General features: G+C 38.2%; 1 protein-coding gene across 1 annotated transcript in view; it reads right to left on the bottom strand.

The window, feature by feature from the left end:
- Nucleotides 1–14,755, bottom strand: part of MXI1 (MAX interactor 1, dimerization protein) — a 64,269-nt gene extending 49,514 nt beyond the window's left edge. Inside the window, exons 1-2 of the mRNA XM_029932564.1 lie at nucleotides 14,603–14,755; nucleotides 13,210–13,342 (exon numbers count right to left, since the gene is read on the bottom strand). Of these exons, the coding sequence (XP_029788424.1) occupies nucleotides 13,210–13,342; nucleotides 14,603–14,675 (206 nt within the window). The 5' untranslated portion in view covers nucleotides 14,676–14,755. The remainder of the gene's footprint in view (nucleotides 1–13,209; nucleotides 13,343–14,602) is intronic.
- Between the last annotated feature and the right edge of the window lie 6 nt (nucleotides 14,756–14,761).

The raw sequence follows: 14,761 nt of genomic DNA, 5'->3' as shown, positions 1-14,761 counted from the left end.
AGGTTGTAGAGCTACAGGAAGTCTCCTACACTGCTAGTCAGAATGTAAAATGAGTACAGACACTTTGGAGAATGGTTTGGCAGTGTCTTTATAAAGTTAAATATACACTTACTATATAACCCAGTAATTCCACTCCTAGGTATTTATCTAAGAAAAATGAAAACATATACACAAAAGACTTGTACATGAAAGTACATGGCATCTTTACTTATAATAGCTAAAACTATATGCAACCTAAATGTCTATCAACTGGTGAATGGATAAACAAATAGTGGTAGATCCAAACAATGGACTATTACTCAGCCATATAAAGGATTGAACTACTGAAATATAGAACAACGTGAATGAATCTCAAAAAACACTATGCTAAAGGCACCTGAGTGGCTCATTTGGTGAAGCATCTGACTTCAGTTCAGGTCACAATCTCATGGTTCATGGGGTGGAGCCCCACTTTGGGCTCTGCACTGACAGCTAAAAGCCTGGAAGACTGCTTCAGATTCTGTGTCTCCTTCTCTCTCTGCTCCTTCCCCACTTGTGCTCTCCCCTTCTCTCAAAAATAAACAATAATAAAAAAAAAAACCAATATGCCAAGTGAAAGCAGTTGGACACAAAATATATATATGATTTTATTTATATGAAACCATAAAAATGGCAAAACTGCAGTAACAAAAAAATTTAGAAGTTGCAAGGGAAAAAGAGGTAGAGATAGGAAACTGTAAAGAGGCAAGAGATAATATTCTGAGGTGATGAAAATGTTCTATGTCTTAATTTTGCTGAAGGTTATATGATTTTGTGTGTGTATACATATATATACACACACACATATATGTCAAGTCACTAAATTATACACAAAAAAATGGGGGATTTTATTGTATAGAAATTATATCCAAATAAAACTTATTTTTTAAAAAATAGTTAAGCCTCATCCAGAAATTGAGGCAATAATCTAATGTACCACAAAGTACACAAAAATGAGAGTAAAATATTAATTCCTTATTGTGGGAGACTAATAATATAAATTACTAGAAAATACATAATTTAAAAACATCATTCCTTTGGGAAATATCTGTACTTAAAAGTTTTTCATTTCTGGCATACAATTAATCTGCTGTTGAGAGTACAGATAGTCAAGTCTTCATCTTCCATAACAGGAAATTAATAGATTATAAGCAGGATAAGCTTATTTATTTATTTAAATGTCTATTTATTTATTTTTGAGAGTGAGCACAGGGGAGAAGCAGAGAGAGGGAGACAGAGAATCCAAGCAGGCTCTGCCCCTGTCAGAGCAGAGCCCAGAGCCCAAGAAGGGGTTTGATCTCATGAAACCTGAGATCATGACCTAAGCCAAAGTCAAGAGTCGGATACTTAATTGACTAAGCCACCTAGGTTGCCCACTTCTTATTTAGAAATAAGAAAGTAGGGGCACCTGGCTGGCTTAGTAGGAAGAGCGTGCAACTTTTGATCTCAGGATTGTGAGTTCAAACCCCAGACTGGGTGTAGAGATCACTTAAATAAATGAAAACTAAAAAAAAAAAAAAAAAAGAAAGCAAACAGCCAAAGAAATTGTTATACTATTAGAAGTCGTAGCATCTAGAAGTAGAAAATGGTAGGGGAGAGATGACGCAGGGGAATGTTATTCTTCTTTATAAGCCGTTTGGTATTAACTGACTCTTGCAACTATATACAACTATTACTTTTCAAAAATGCTATGAATTTAAAATAAAAGAGAAGTACCTCACTTTCTATTCTTAGTAGTGCCAGAAATTAAAAAGCATCTAATACATACGAAAGTTACACCTTATTCATGAAATAATCACTTCTTAGGTGAGAGAGCAATATTAAAAACTACAGATAGGAACATCTGGGTGGCTTAGTTAAGTGTCTGACTTTGGCTCAGGTCATGATCTCACAGTTCATTCATAGTTCATGGGTTCAAGCCCTGCATCAGGGCTCTGTGCTGAAAGCTCAGAGCTTGGATCCTGCTTCAGATTCCGTGTCTCCCTTGCTCTCTTCTCTGCTCACATTCTGTCTCTCTCAAAAATAAACACTACAATTTTTAAATTTAAAAAAATTAAAAAATGATAGAGAATTTTGAAAATTAAAATTATTGCTCTTAAGCATACTTCCAAAAGTTAAAACAGGATATTTAATGTGTGGCAACACATTCTATTACACAGCAACATTCTAAAAATTTTTTAAATGAAGAAAATATCCAGATGCCTGAGTGGCTCAGTCATTTAAGCATCTGACTTTGGCTTGCATCATGATCTCATGGTCCATGAGTTCAAGCCCCACATTGAGCTCTGTGCTGACAGCTCAGAGCCTGGAGCTTGCTTCGGATTCTGTGTCTCCCTCTCTCCGCACCTCCCCTGCTTATGCTCTGTCTCTCTCAAACTTAAATTTTTTAAAAAATGGAAGAAAATATTGTTGATTTTCTAAATCCCTTGATTTCAAAATTGTAATTCCATATTCTAGAAAAGAGTCAGGCATGACAGAAACATTCAGTAGATACTTTGGAGGGAAAATGAATGAATGGTACTATAATTAACAGCATTACTTACAATAAATACAAAGCCCCTTTTTTTTAAGTTGATCCCAAGTTTTTTTGTTAATATAGTCCATTCCTCTCTATAGCATCTATTTCAAAGAATCTTACTGTCTAAGAGAAGTACTTCACACACAAAAGTGATTCTCAAAAAGAGTAGTAGAGGAGAGGCTGGCAGGATAGCTGAATCTCCTTGCTTAGGTAGCTGTAGGAGAAAGAAGGTAACTTTTTCCAACTGGCTACACTCCCTGTTCCCAACTTCTTATTTGTTTATTTCAAGTTTTGAAGGCTTCATTGCTTAATATTCATGCATTCATTCATTCATTCATTCACTGCAACTTTAGCTTTTTTTTTATTTTTAGCATCTGTCACATGTTCAAGACTCAGTGCAATAAACAGGAACAGGCAATTGTTTACAGTTCTACTGAGGTATAATGGTATGCATACTATAAAACTCACCCATTTTAAGTGTACAGTTCAGTGAACTTCAGTAAATTTACACAGTTGCATAACCTTTACCACAACCCAGTTTTAGGACACTTCTATCACCCCAAAAGTTCCCTAATGCCCATTTGTAGTCAATTTCCACTCCCATCCCTAGACAAACGCTGATCTTTCTAATTTCTATAGTTTATTTTTTTTTTTTTTACAAATTCCACATGATGGAATCATGTGAAAATATGTACTATTATATATCTGACTTTATTTGATGTTTTTGTGGTTCATTCACTTTGTTATATAAATGAGTAGTTTATTTTCATTGCTGGAAAGCATTCCATTGGATGAACATACTACATTTTGTTTGTCCATTCATTCACCAGCTAGCTTATGGATATTTTTTTTCCAGCTTTTGGTGATTATAATGCTATGACCATTCACATTCAAGTGTTCCTGTGGACATGCAGAATAGGAGACCTTCATCTCATAGGACAGTGCCTTTCTGTTACACTTTGTTAATAACATCCAAATTACTTACCACATCTATGAAAATGGCCAACAGTATGAAACACATACTGGTACTTAGTAAGTTAATATTAAATTCCTACTGATACTTAAATGTTTGTGTAAAGAATAAAAGAATAATGTTACTCAGCAACTCTGGTAATATGAGCTTTGACTTCAATGTTAAAAACACAAACATAACTATCTGTAATAAGGATACCTCTCACAAATAGAGCGACAATGAGAATAATGATATTAAACACTACTAGATCAATTTCATACAAAGGAATCAACTGTGCCTAAGTTTCTCTAAAAGTCTTCTCAAAAATATGTGAACATTCATTCAAAAATACCTTCAGATCTACATGATCATGCTCAGAGTCTTCAGCTATTTAGTATTTAATGCGTAGCACCTACACTAGGAATATACTCTAAAATTACAAAGTCTCTGCCCTCATATAATCACATTCTACCATGCACTTTTTGCAAAGAAATAAATAAATAAGGCATGACTCATTAAAAAAATTACTACTATATAACATACACTAGGACTTTGGCATTATATCCTTACAATCATTAGATAACCACCATGTAATTCTATTTAATTTATATATACCTTAACATGTTTTTTTTTAAGAAAATGGCTTTTTTTTAATTACAGAAAGTTTTTTTTTTTTTTTTTAACTTTTAACATTTATTTATTTTTGAGAGACAGAGACAGATCATGAGCAGGGGAGGGGCAGAGAGAGGAGATACAGAACTGGAAGCAGGCTCCAGGTTCTAAGCTAGCTGTTAGCACAGAGCCTGATGCGGGGCTCGAACCCACGAACTGTGAGATCATGACCTGGGCCGAAGTCGGATGCTCAACCGAATGAGCCACCCAGGCGCCCCTATACCTTAAAATGTTTAACTTTTATGTAGATGAATTGTTTTGTTTCTATAAGTGGATTAAATATGGTATTTGTGATAAATTCCATAAAAATAGTAGACTTTTTGCTTTGTTACTTCCCTAATAAACAATGATTCTATAGAAAAATGAGATTCAAATACTTCTTTTTGGCTTAGTGTACTATTTCCAGAAATGTAACCTGCTTCCTTGAGTAGATAACATGTTAAAATGATAAGAACATCAAATGATTTCAGCGTCAAGTGAGTTTTAAATTTTAAATTATAACTTCTGTGCACTGATTTTTACCAACAAAGACTACAGAAACCAATCCTGGGGTGTCTGGGTGGCTAAGTCGGTTAAGCAGCCAACTTCGGCTCAGGTCATGATCTCATGGTTTGGTTCGTGGGTTTGAGCCCCATGTCAGGCTCTGTGCTGACAGCTCAGAGCCTGGAGCCTGCTTCTGATTCTGTGTCTCCCTCTCTCTCCGACCCTCCCCCTTTCACATTCTAATGTGTGTCTCTCTCTCAAATATAAATAAACGTTAAAAAAAAAAGAAACCAATCCTAACAGGTTCAGTATTAACAATAATATATTGTCCAGAGTTTTGTGGAGTCTGAAAATCACTTTTTTCCTGGTATTCATATGGAAGATATATACTATCACACAAGCCTATGATATTCAAAATCTAAAACCTTAAAATTTACATTTCCTCTTGTACCAAAACAAACTTACATTTGACCCTCTAGTCTCTCATTACATTTAAAAAAAAAAGATTCTTTACAGTTCCTCAAGAAGAATCATAAATTGTCCATGTCTAATTAATCACAATAAAAATAAAGGAAAATCAGTTGTTTTGCCAAAATGTGACAAGATTGTGTTCTTCAATACTTAAAATTATATTCTTCTATAACTAAACTATGTTCTTCTATATTTTAAATTATGTTCTTCTAGATTTAAAATTATATTCTTCTATAATTTAAAAATGCCCATTTCAAATGGCTTCAAAGCTCTCATCATGTGGCCTCCACAAATGGTGTTTACATATTGCTCTCAAAAGACTATCAAAAATATTTCCCATGATAAACAAACATAAGGAAATAAACCCCACACAGAAACCCTTTTATCCAATGCCATAAAACTAAATAAGAAGAAAATCCACAATACTTTCCCCTGAAATGTAAGTAGCAAAGTTAATAACAAAATTAACAAAAACAAACAAAATAACAAAATTCTCTCTCAAACCAAACTATTTTCTCTTATAAGAAATTAGTCACTTAGATAAAATGCAAGGAATTTCACTTATACTAAGTTATGGAATCCCTAGATCTCCCTAAACATATGTTAATCAATGAGTAAGTATATACTATAAGTCTATAGCACTTCTACAATAACTTAGTGTAATCTCTTCTATAAATCTAAATACTTTAATCTGTATACTGTCATCTGACAAAAACAGCCATGTTTATTTGTAACATCTTACCACCTTGTCTTATTCACCATTTTATTATATACATATATTTCCAAATATACCATCAACTCCTCTATCGTAGGGGAGCAGATATAGCAACAGTTCTATATATATAGTGTAAGTCCAATAAATTTGGTTACTAATTGCCTTTAAGAAAGCAGTCTCAACAGCTAGTGAAAAAGGAAGCAAATTGCAAAAGCTGAAAAATAGTGGTGGGAAGGCATTAAAGTAGCAGATGCTGACCACACATTTCAAGCATTTGGCAGAGCAAAAAAGGAGAGCATTAACACAAAAATTTCAGGTTACAGTCATTCAGTCTTAATTTTAAGTAAATTATTACAAAACACTATTTGCTGATCCTAGAGAAACAAATCCAGGGATCTGTCTCATCTCCTAGTTCTACCTGTTCACATTACCTTGCATGCCAGTCCAGTTTCCTCATCAAAAAACTAGGGAAAATATTTTCATTTTACCTCACTGAACTGTTATGAAATTGAAATGAGGTAATAATGTATATTAAAGGTATTTATACATAAGTAGTATATTAAACGCAAGAGATTACTATTTATTATTGAAGATGGATTCTACTCTTTGACCCAACAATTCTAATTCTTCATGTTTATCCTAAGGATGTAGGTGAACAACTGCACAAAGGTATCTGCACAAAGGTATCTGTTCACAGTAGCCCTGTTTCAAAGGAGAAAAAAATTCTAAAAATTACTTAAATGTCATCAACGGATGACTGGCTTAACAAATTATGGCATACACATGAAACAGTATCATATTATAATCAAAAATGATTTAATAGACGTGTATGAACACGAAAAAATGTTCAAGATACAAGAAAGCAAGACTGCAAAAGGTTCAACTCTTGAAATGCTTTCCTTCATCTATCAAATTTAGTCAGGTCCTCTGTTTTAGGATCCCCTTAGGATCCTGTATTTTTCCCATATTACCCTCGTCACAGTTTGAAATAACATATTTATATATTTACTTGACAACGTATGGTTCCTTCATTAAATGGTAATGAGCACGGTGTGTGTATATACACACACACACACACACACACACACTCCTACACACATACACAGAGCAGGGGAAAAAGGCTGGCAGTATTTTAAAATGTAGGAAGCCAAAATAAAAAATAAAAATAATCTAACAAGAAATATGCGTACTTAAAGTACACTGGCATTATTGATCAAAAATGGGACCTGGAAATATACTTGGTCAAACCATATCATCAAACCTCTTTGATTAGATTTGTATCTGGAAACCGGCTTCACTTAAGAAATCATACTATACCCAAAAGGTTACAAGTAATGCTGTTTCATTTGAAAGGAGAAACCTAGAAAGAAAAAACTTTCTTCAGGTCAACAGTCTCATTTAGTTAGAATGATGCATATTCTGCTTAAAATCTAGATTGATATTAAACCAACCACCAGTTATAGTTAAAAAGGTATCTCTTACCATCTCTAGGCCACATGAGTTTTCATCATAAAATGAGTGTTAATATCTTACCTTCATAAAGCAGAGAACTATACCAAATGAAATCTTGAATTCCCTCCTACAACTTGTGATCTTCCACATCATGCATTCAATATTCTGGCAAAAGGCTGCTCATCAAATAGGAACAGAAGCAGCTGTCCTACTGACTTACAAGTCATGATCATCAAGTCTCCCTGAAACAATACTTCCATAGGGAATATGTCCTTTAGAAACTCTGCAACAGTAAACTTACGCTTCAATGAAGCATTTAATGGCAAGTCCAAGTGTGTTAAGAGTGAAGCATATACTTAATTCTTGAGAATTTTTCATTTAAACTTGGGTTTTTAAATTTTTTTTAATGTTTTTTATTTATTTTTGAGAGACAGAGAGAGACACTACGAGCAGGGGAGGGTCAGAGAGAGAGGGAGATACAGAATCTGAAGCAGGCTCCAGGCTCTGAGCTAGCTGTCAGCACAGAGCCTGACGCGGGACTCGAACCTACAAACGGTGAGATCATGACCTGAGCAGAAGCTGGACGCTTAACCAACTGAGCCACCCAGGTGCCCCTAAACTTGGTTTTAGTCGAAGACAGAATATCACAGAAAACATTACCTAGGATGTGGTAATCACTCAATGTTTAGAAAATTATGAAGAACAATATTAACATCACAAAGAATTTAACTGCTACTTATCTCTACTTTTATCCTGAAACTTTGGGAATTTTCTATTGGACAGAGACTCAGAAATTATTTCTTGATATAGAAAATTTGAAAATCATAGAATAGTAAAAACACAATAATTATAAGGTTTCATTCAACTACTGAGTGAACAAATAGGTACATGTTTAAGAATAAAAACAGAAAATTTAACAAATTTCAAATTAATTCTACTGGAAAAAATTCTCTACAGCTATCCTAAAAAGAATTCACCACTATTCACCCCAAAAAACTAATAATCCACAAAGACAGCCAAAAAGGCTACAAAACTGAAAATATATCAGTACAATCATTCCAAGACTAATGTATTTCATGATTCTGTAGTTTTAAGAAAAGTTAAACTAAAGCTTTGCAAGTAAAAGGGAAGTTGTTTTGTTTTTCAGTGCCCTCAATGCTACCAAGTGGAATTGCAATATCGCTGCTATTGTGAGATTCTTTAATATCCAAAGGATGCCAAATACAATAAAATTTTCTCAACTTAAAATTTAAACATAAACTGGTACTTACTACTACTGCCTACATCATTAAAACAATGCAATTGTTATATGTCATAGACTCATACCAACATTTACTGTCAATATTTGACAGACTTATGGTTCTTGCATATATAAATTTTAGAAATTTTCATGACAAGATGACAATGAGTGTTCTTTAATATTAACTGCAACATTGTGTAGTCTACTATAATATACTTATATACCATACTATAGTATACTATAATGTACACTTAGTATTCTATAGTAGTTGAAGTTTTTTATTCTTCAAATACTATATATTATTTTCCCTTCCGAATGTATTATTGTTAACATCGTTTAGGATACAAAGTAATCATGGGCGCCTGGGTGGCTCAGTTGGTTAAGCATCCAACTGTTGGCTTCAGCTTAGGTCATGATATTGTGGCTTAGGGAGTTCAAGCCCTGCATTGGGCTGTGCGCTGGCAGCATGGAGCCTTCTTGGGATTCTCTCTCTCCCCCTCTCTCTCTGCCCTTCCCCTACTTGTGCTGTCTGTGGCTCTCTCAAAATAAATAAATAACTTTTTAAAAAAGAAAAAAGAATACCAAGTAATCATAGTTTGCTAAAGCAGGAGTTGTATAATTTCTCCTTGCAGAGTTTAATATGATACTCAGCACAAGAGAGAAACTCAGTTGCAAAAGAGGGTAGTCTACCTGGAGTTTGAAAGCTTTCCATTGTTTAAGAAACACCTACTATGTACAAGGCACTGTAATAGTTACTGGGGATAAATCCTTATGCAGAAGAGATTCAATTTCTGCTTTCATAGAGCTTTTAGTCCAATGAATGAGACATGAATTCATCAATCAGAGAACTCTATGTATTTACAAACTGTATATTCACAAACACGCCATCAGGTACGTGAACACCTTATCTCCTTTGCAGATGAAGAAAAGCTTCCCAGAAGTTATGACTGAGTGAAAATAAGTGTTATTATACACAATTTGGCAAAAGGGGAAAGAACAGAGTATGTGCAAACACCATGAAGCAGGAGGAAACATGGTGTACCGACAGGACTGAAAGGCAGCTAGCCAGTGTAATTCATCAGAATTGTACATGAGGCAGGAGTGGTTGCACGGATACAAGTTAGGAGGTTCCAATGGTTCTCCAGGTTGAGAGATGGATGGTAACTCATTAAGAGAGTCATAATGAAGACAAGGGAAAAGAGGGTAAATTCATGAGATATTTAGGAGAAAATCAGCGTTATAGTGAAGCTAGGTAGAGTAGTGTTAGTAAAGTTCTAAAGCTAACAGATCTTGAAATTTTTCAGCTGTCAGACCAAAGAGTTAAAAAGCTGGGAATTTAAGCTTATCTGATGCTCCTCAATGAGGCAGATAGCAATTGCAGCCAGGTTTTCTAATAGCAGTAACATCTTAGGAAGGATAATTTTAGGAAATGTGCCAGAAGGCCATGACCAAGACTACAGTAAAGTCAACCAAGTACTTAAAAAATAATTATGTATTATAGATCCCACTTTTGAACTGTCAGTTAGAAGGATACCAAAAGATGAAATTACTGGGCTTTTCAAGGTACACACTTGTAATATCACATTACATCACTTATTTTCTCTCCTTTGTACTTCTGTGAAAATAAGATTTCAAGACTTATAATATTAGAAGTTAACATTCAACATAAATTTATAAAATAACATTTCCTATCAGGAAAATATTATACCTGAGAATATGAGGGAGAAAAAAAAATCAACCAACACTATATCTGAAAAGATGCTACAATGTCAGAGAAACAAATGTCACTGTATGACATACAATATATCAACATCTAAGACAAACAGTAACAACTTCAAGACAAGTGCTTTTTGACCTGGAAAATAAAACAAATACACTCATTGACTCTATTCCTTTCCTTGTTTCAAATGACTACTAAGTGGAAATTATTACAAGTCTTCTTTCTGCTTTATGTAACCAATACGATAAAATTTCTTTTAAGTCCAGTAATAGGCTTAAAGTTAACAGAAGTCTCTAAGGTCTCCTCCAAATGGACTAATAACCTCATTCCCACATACCCCAGTGCTGGAAATTGATCCTTGGCTCCTCTAGTCCACGAAGCAGAAATTTTAAACAAATGGTAAGGAAAAATAATTTCTAATGTTTCACTTAACATACTAGGTCTCAGGACGCCTGGATGGCTCAGTCGGTTAAGTGTCCGGCTTCAGCTCAGGTCATGATCTCCCAGTTGGTGGGTTCACGCCCCACATCAGGCTCTGTGCTGACAGATAGCTCAGAGCCTGGAGCTTGCTTCTGATTCTGTATCTCCCTCTCTCTCTGACCCTCCCCTGCTCTGTCTCTCCAAAACAAAACAAACAAACAAACAAAACATACTAGTTCTCATCTATAGGCCCTAGGCTACACCTACCCATAGGTGGACCTTAATACATTCTAAAGTCTATTTCTTTCTCTTTATTTTTCTTTCCTTCTTATTACTGATGTTCCTATGAAAAATTATCTTCCTTAAGCCTTGGGTGGTCTGATATATAGATAATTATTTCCCCATGGGTACTGTAAGAACAACATGGCATGCCTGTAGTTTTAAATTTTTTCTGATATGCTATGCTAAAACATATGGTAATTAGCACTGTGGTCCTACACAAAATCACAGAATCCTAACAGGAACACTACCATGAAAGAGAAACAACACTTAGTCAAAACTCCAAGCTAAGAAAAGTCAACAGATGACAAAGACTTATTCATGACCTGTAATGTAACTGCTAAAATCTGGAAATGCATGTCTAATTAATGCCTCTACAATCCTTGAATTATTAGTAAAAATGTCACATCTGCAATGATGGAGTGGTATACTGAATAATTAATATAGTAACTGATCTCTAAAAGTATCAATAAACCAGTGTCACAGAACTTCAGGGGATGAAGGGACCTTGGTGAATCTGTAGTCCATCCCTTCATTTTACAGATGAGAAAAGGGATGATGAGAAAATGTAATAGTATCATTTATCTGATTTCTACAAAATAGGATAAACTCAATAAATACTTGTAGCACGACAAAACCCAGACCTGGTTTCCTATCTGGTACTCTTTGCACATCTCTACATTAAAAAAAGAAAAAAAATTTTTTTAATCTACGCGTGGACTGAAAAAACCATGAATTCTTGAATATGGATCCTAACTGCTGACACCTTAACCAGAGAAACTGTGAACAAGAAAATCTGTATTTATTTTTTTAATACTGCATATCATGTTACATGTTGTCATGCCAAATCCATCATACTATAACAAATCCTCTAGACCCACATAAACAAAAACATAGCACATCAAGCTTATTGGTAATTAGTTTTATAATTTTAAAAATTAAGTTTAAAACTGAGGGTTGAAGAGGGAGGGTGGAAGGGGAAGGGAAATGATGGTCATGGAGAGGGGCGCTTGTAAGGAAGAGCACTGGGTGTTATATGGAAACCAACTTGATAACAAACTATTTTAAAAAAATAAAAATTAAGTTTAGAAAATACAAAATAGTCCTAATGAAGAAGACAAAAAAGAAAACATAGCTTGAATGATTAGTCAAAGGAAGAAGAGGGAATCCTAGTTTTGCTTCAGCAATGTCAAAAATGCAGAGTGGGAAGAGCCAACCTTTTAAGCTCTAATAATTATCTGTAGGAGCCTCAGGTTTCCTGCATCAATTAGTAAGAGCCCCTACTCCTGCTCTCTTCCCAACCTGCTTCCCCAAATGACCTCCTAACCACTTGGCTGGAGAGTTCTCCAAACTCTTCAGGCAAACGTAGTTACTGAGAGATTGCTCCGTGCCTCTCCAAAAAAGAAAAGAAAAAAAAAGCTTGTATTCTTTAGACAAAACTTTGGGAATCAGGAAAAAGAGGTCTCATTTAATCCCTCCTAACGATGGAAAAGACAGCATCTGTTGATTTTAAGACAGCCTTTTGAAAACTTCCTATGAGATGAATCCTTAGAATGAATCCTGAAGAGACAGCCTGATACAACCAAAACGTTTCAAAAAATGGAAGTCAACTGTGCCTGAGTACATCCAAACAGGTATTTTCTAGGAATCTCTTCGGACTAAAAAATAAGCATCGTCTTTTTCTTGTTGTTTTTAATTTAAAAGCTCTCTTACCCATCCAATCTTATCCGATAAGAGACAACCCTTTCATAGCATGGGTTTCCCTTTCATCCTTAAACAACAAATAGGCCATGCCCACTAACTTCCTCCTCTAAATATTTTTATTCCTTTAACAAAACCCTTGATTCTGCTTTATATCTTGCCTGAGCTATTCCTGGGTTTTAAAAATTCTTCTTGGATCATCCAAGTTTAAAGCTGGCCCAAGATTACTTTTAGCCTGTGGTTACATGCATGGACACATGCTGTCAAGTCCCTCGATTTACTGTCCCTCTTGGTCACAGAGCTCCCCACTTAATCCCAGCAAGAACTCTTTAGGGTCTTTCGGATTTCACCTCTTCCCTTCCACACAAAGTCAGGTTAGGATATCTAGAGTTTATTCTCTTAAAAGGGCCAAATCGCCAAGGCTGGTCACAATGGAACTCATCTGGCTATTATTCAGTCCTGCTCCAGCTTTGGTGTTCGAGAACTGAGGTCACCAGGGCCTGCATTTTTGCCTGAAGAGTGCTCGCTCCCACCAGCTACCCTTTCTCAACCTCCCACTGCCCGCTACCTGTTGGCAGTGCTGGTGCTGCTGCTCCCGTTGCTGTGTTTCTGTGCCCGGGCCAATCTTCTTGGGGGCTTTGAATGCTGCAGCCGAGGACTAGGCATGGAGGGGAACGTCGAGGCATAGCCATGTTCACACTCTAGACAGACAACGAGGCGGGGGAAAAAAAGGTTGGATTACAGGAATACACCCAAATCCCCGGATTCACAGATCTGGAGTCGGAGTAACAAACACACGGCTGGAAACAGGGGACGGAAAAGAGGTAAAAATGTTCCACTTTTTGGAAGATAAAATTCTCAGTCCTTGCCGGGCCACCAAACCTGTGATGTTATGTACAGACCCTGCCCATCACCTAAACTAAGTCAATTCTCCATCCTCCCCGAAATCCTTTTCTCCATGAATTCTTGACTCAAACACGGATTTCGGAGACTAGTTACCATTCACTTCAGTGATTTCACCGGCCTCAAAATCCCCCTTCCCCTCCCCCATTCTGGGCACCCCGCTGCGCGCCGCGTTTTCACGGACTTCCAACAATCCAACGACCTCGTCTCAGGACACATTTTCTCTCCTGACCCCACTTTCCAGAGGTCCTACTCTTCGCCTCCTTCCGTCTGTCCCTAATGGGGTCCCATCTCCTCACGCCTCGGCCTCCCGGAGGTCCCTTCCCCTCCGGCGGACAGCCTCCACCCTTCTCGCTCTCCAGGAGGGTCTCCCCTACCCCAGTCCGCGCCGCCGCCACCCCCCGCCCCTGCAGTGCGTCCTGCCCTCCGTCCCCCCAAGTCCTCGGGCTCCCGCCCACTCCCCGCACACTCCCTCCATCTGCTCCCGCCCACCGCCCCGCCCCGCCGCCCCCTGACCCCCCGCACCCGCCTCGCCTCACCCTCCCCGCGCACACGTGCCACCCGCACACACACGCACGCGCGGTCCCGCACAGCCCCCTCACAGGCTCCGGGAGCCTACCGTCACCGCACCCTCCCCTCGCACCCGTTCTCACACTTCATCCCCGCCTCCCCTCACCTGCGCACCCCTCCTCACAGGCTCCCCTGCCTCCCCTCACGCGCGCACCGCTCCTCGCACGCATCCCTGCCTCCCCTCACACGCACCCCTACCCACACGCACTCCTCCTCACACACCCGTCCTTACACACGCACCCCTCCCTCCCCCTCACACACCCCTGCTTACACGCGCACCTCCCCTCACACATGCACTACTCACACACTCCTCGTGCACCCATCTCTCCTTACACACGCACCCCTTTCCTCACGCATGCACCCGCCCTCCCCGCACCGCACTCCGCGCGCGGAGGAGTGCGCGGGCTCAGGTTGCAGCTGTGGAGGCGGCGGCGGCTGCGGGGGAGGAAGCGGCGGCGGCGGCGGCGGCGGCGGCGCCCAGCCGTTACCTCGGTCCCGGCGCTCCAAAAACTCAGCCGCCTCCAGCAGGCGCTGCACGTTGATCATCCGCACCCGCTCCATGGGCACCGCTGGTGGAGACCGGGGCCTCGCCGGGCTCCCTTCCCCGGCCGACAGGAGGCGCCGCGGGCGGCTACAGGCCGGCGCCG

The sequence above is a fragment of the Suricata suricatta genome, chromosome 2 (assembly GCF_006229205.1).
Source record: "Suricata suricatta isolate VVHF042 chromosome 2, meerkat_22Aug2017_6uvM2_HiC, whole genome shotgun sequence".
Classification (NCBI taxonomy): domain Eukaryota; kingdom Metazoa; phylum Chordata; class Mammalia; order Carnivora; family Herpestidae; genus Suricata; species Suricata suricatta.
Note: the sequence above shows the minus strand (reverse complement) of the source record. Positions and strands in the feature narration are given on the sequence as shown.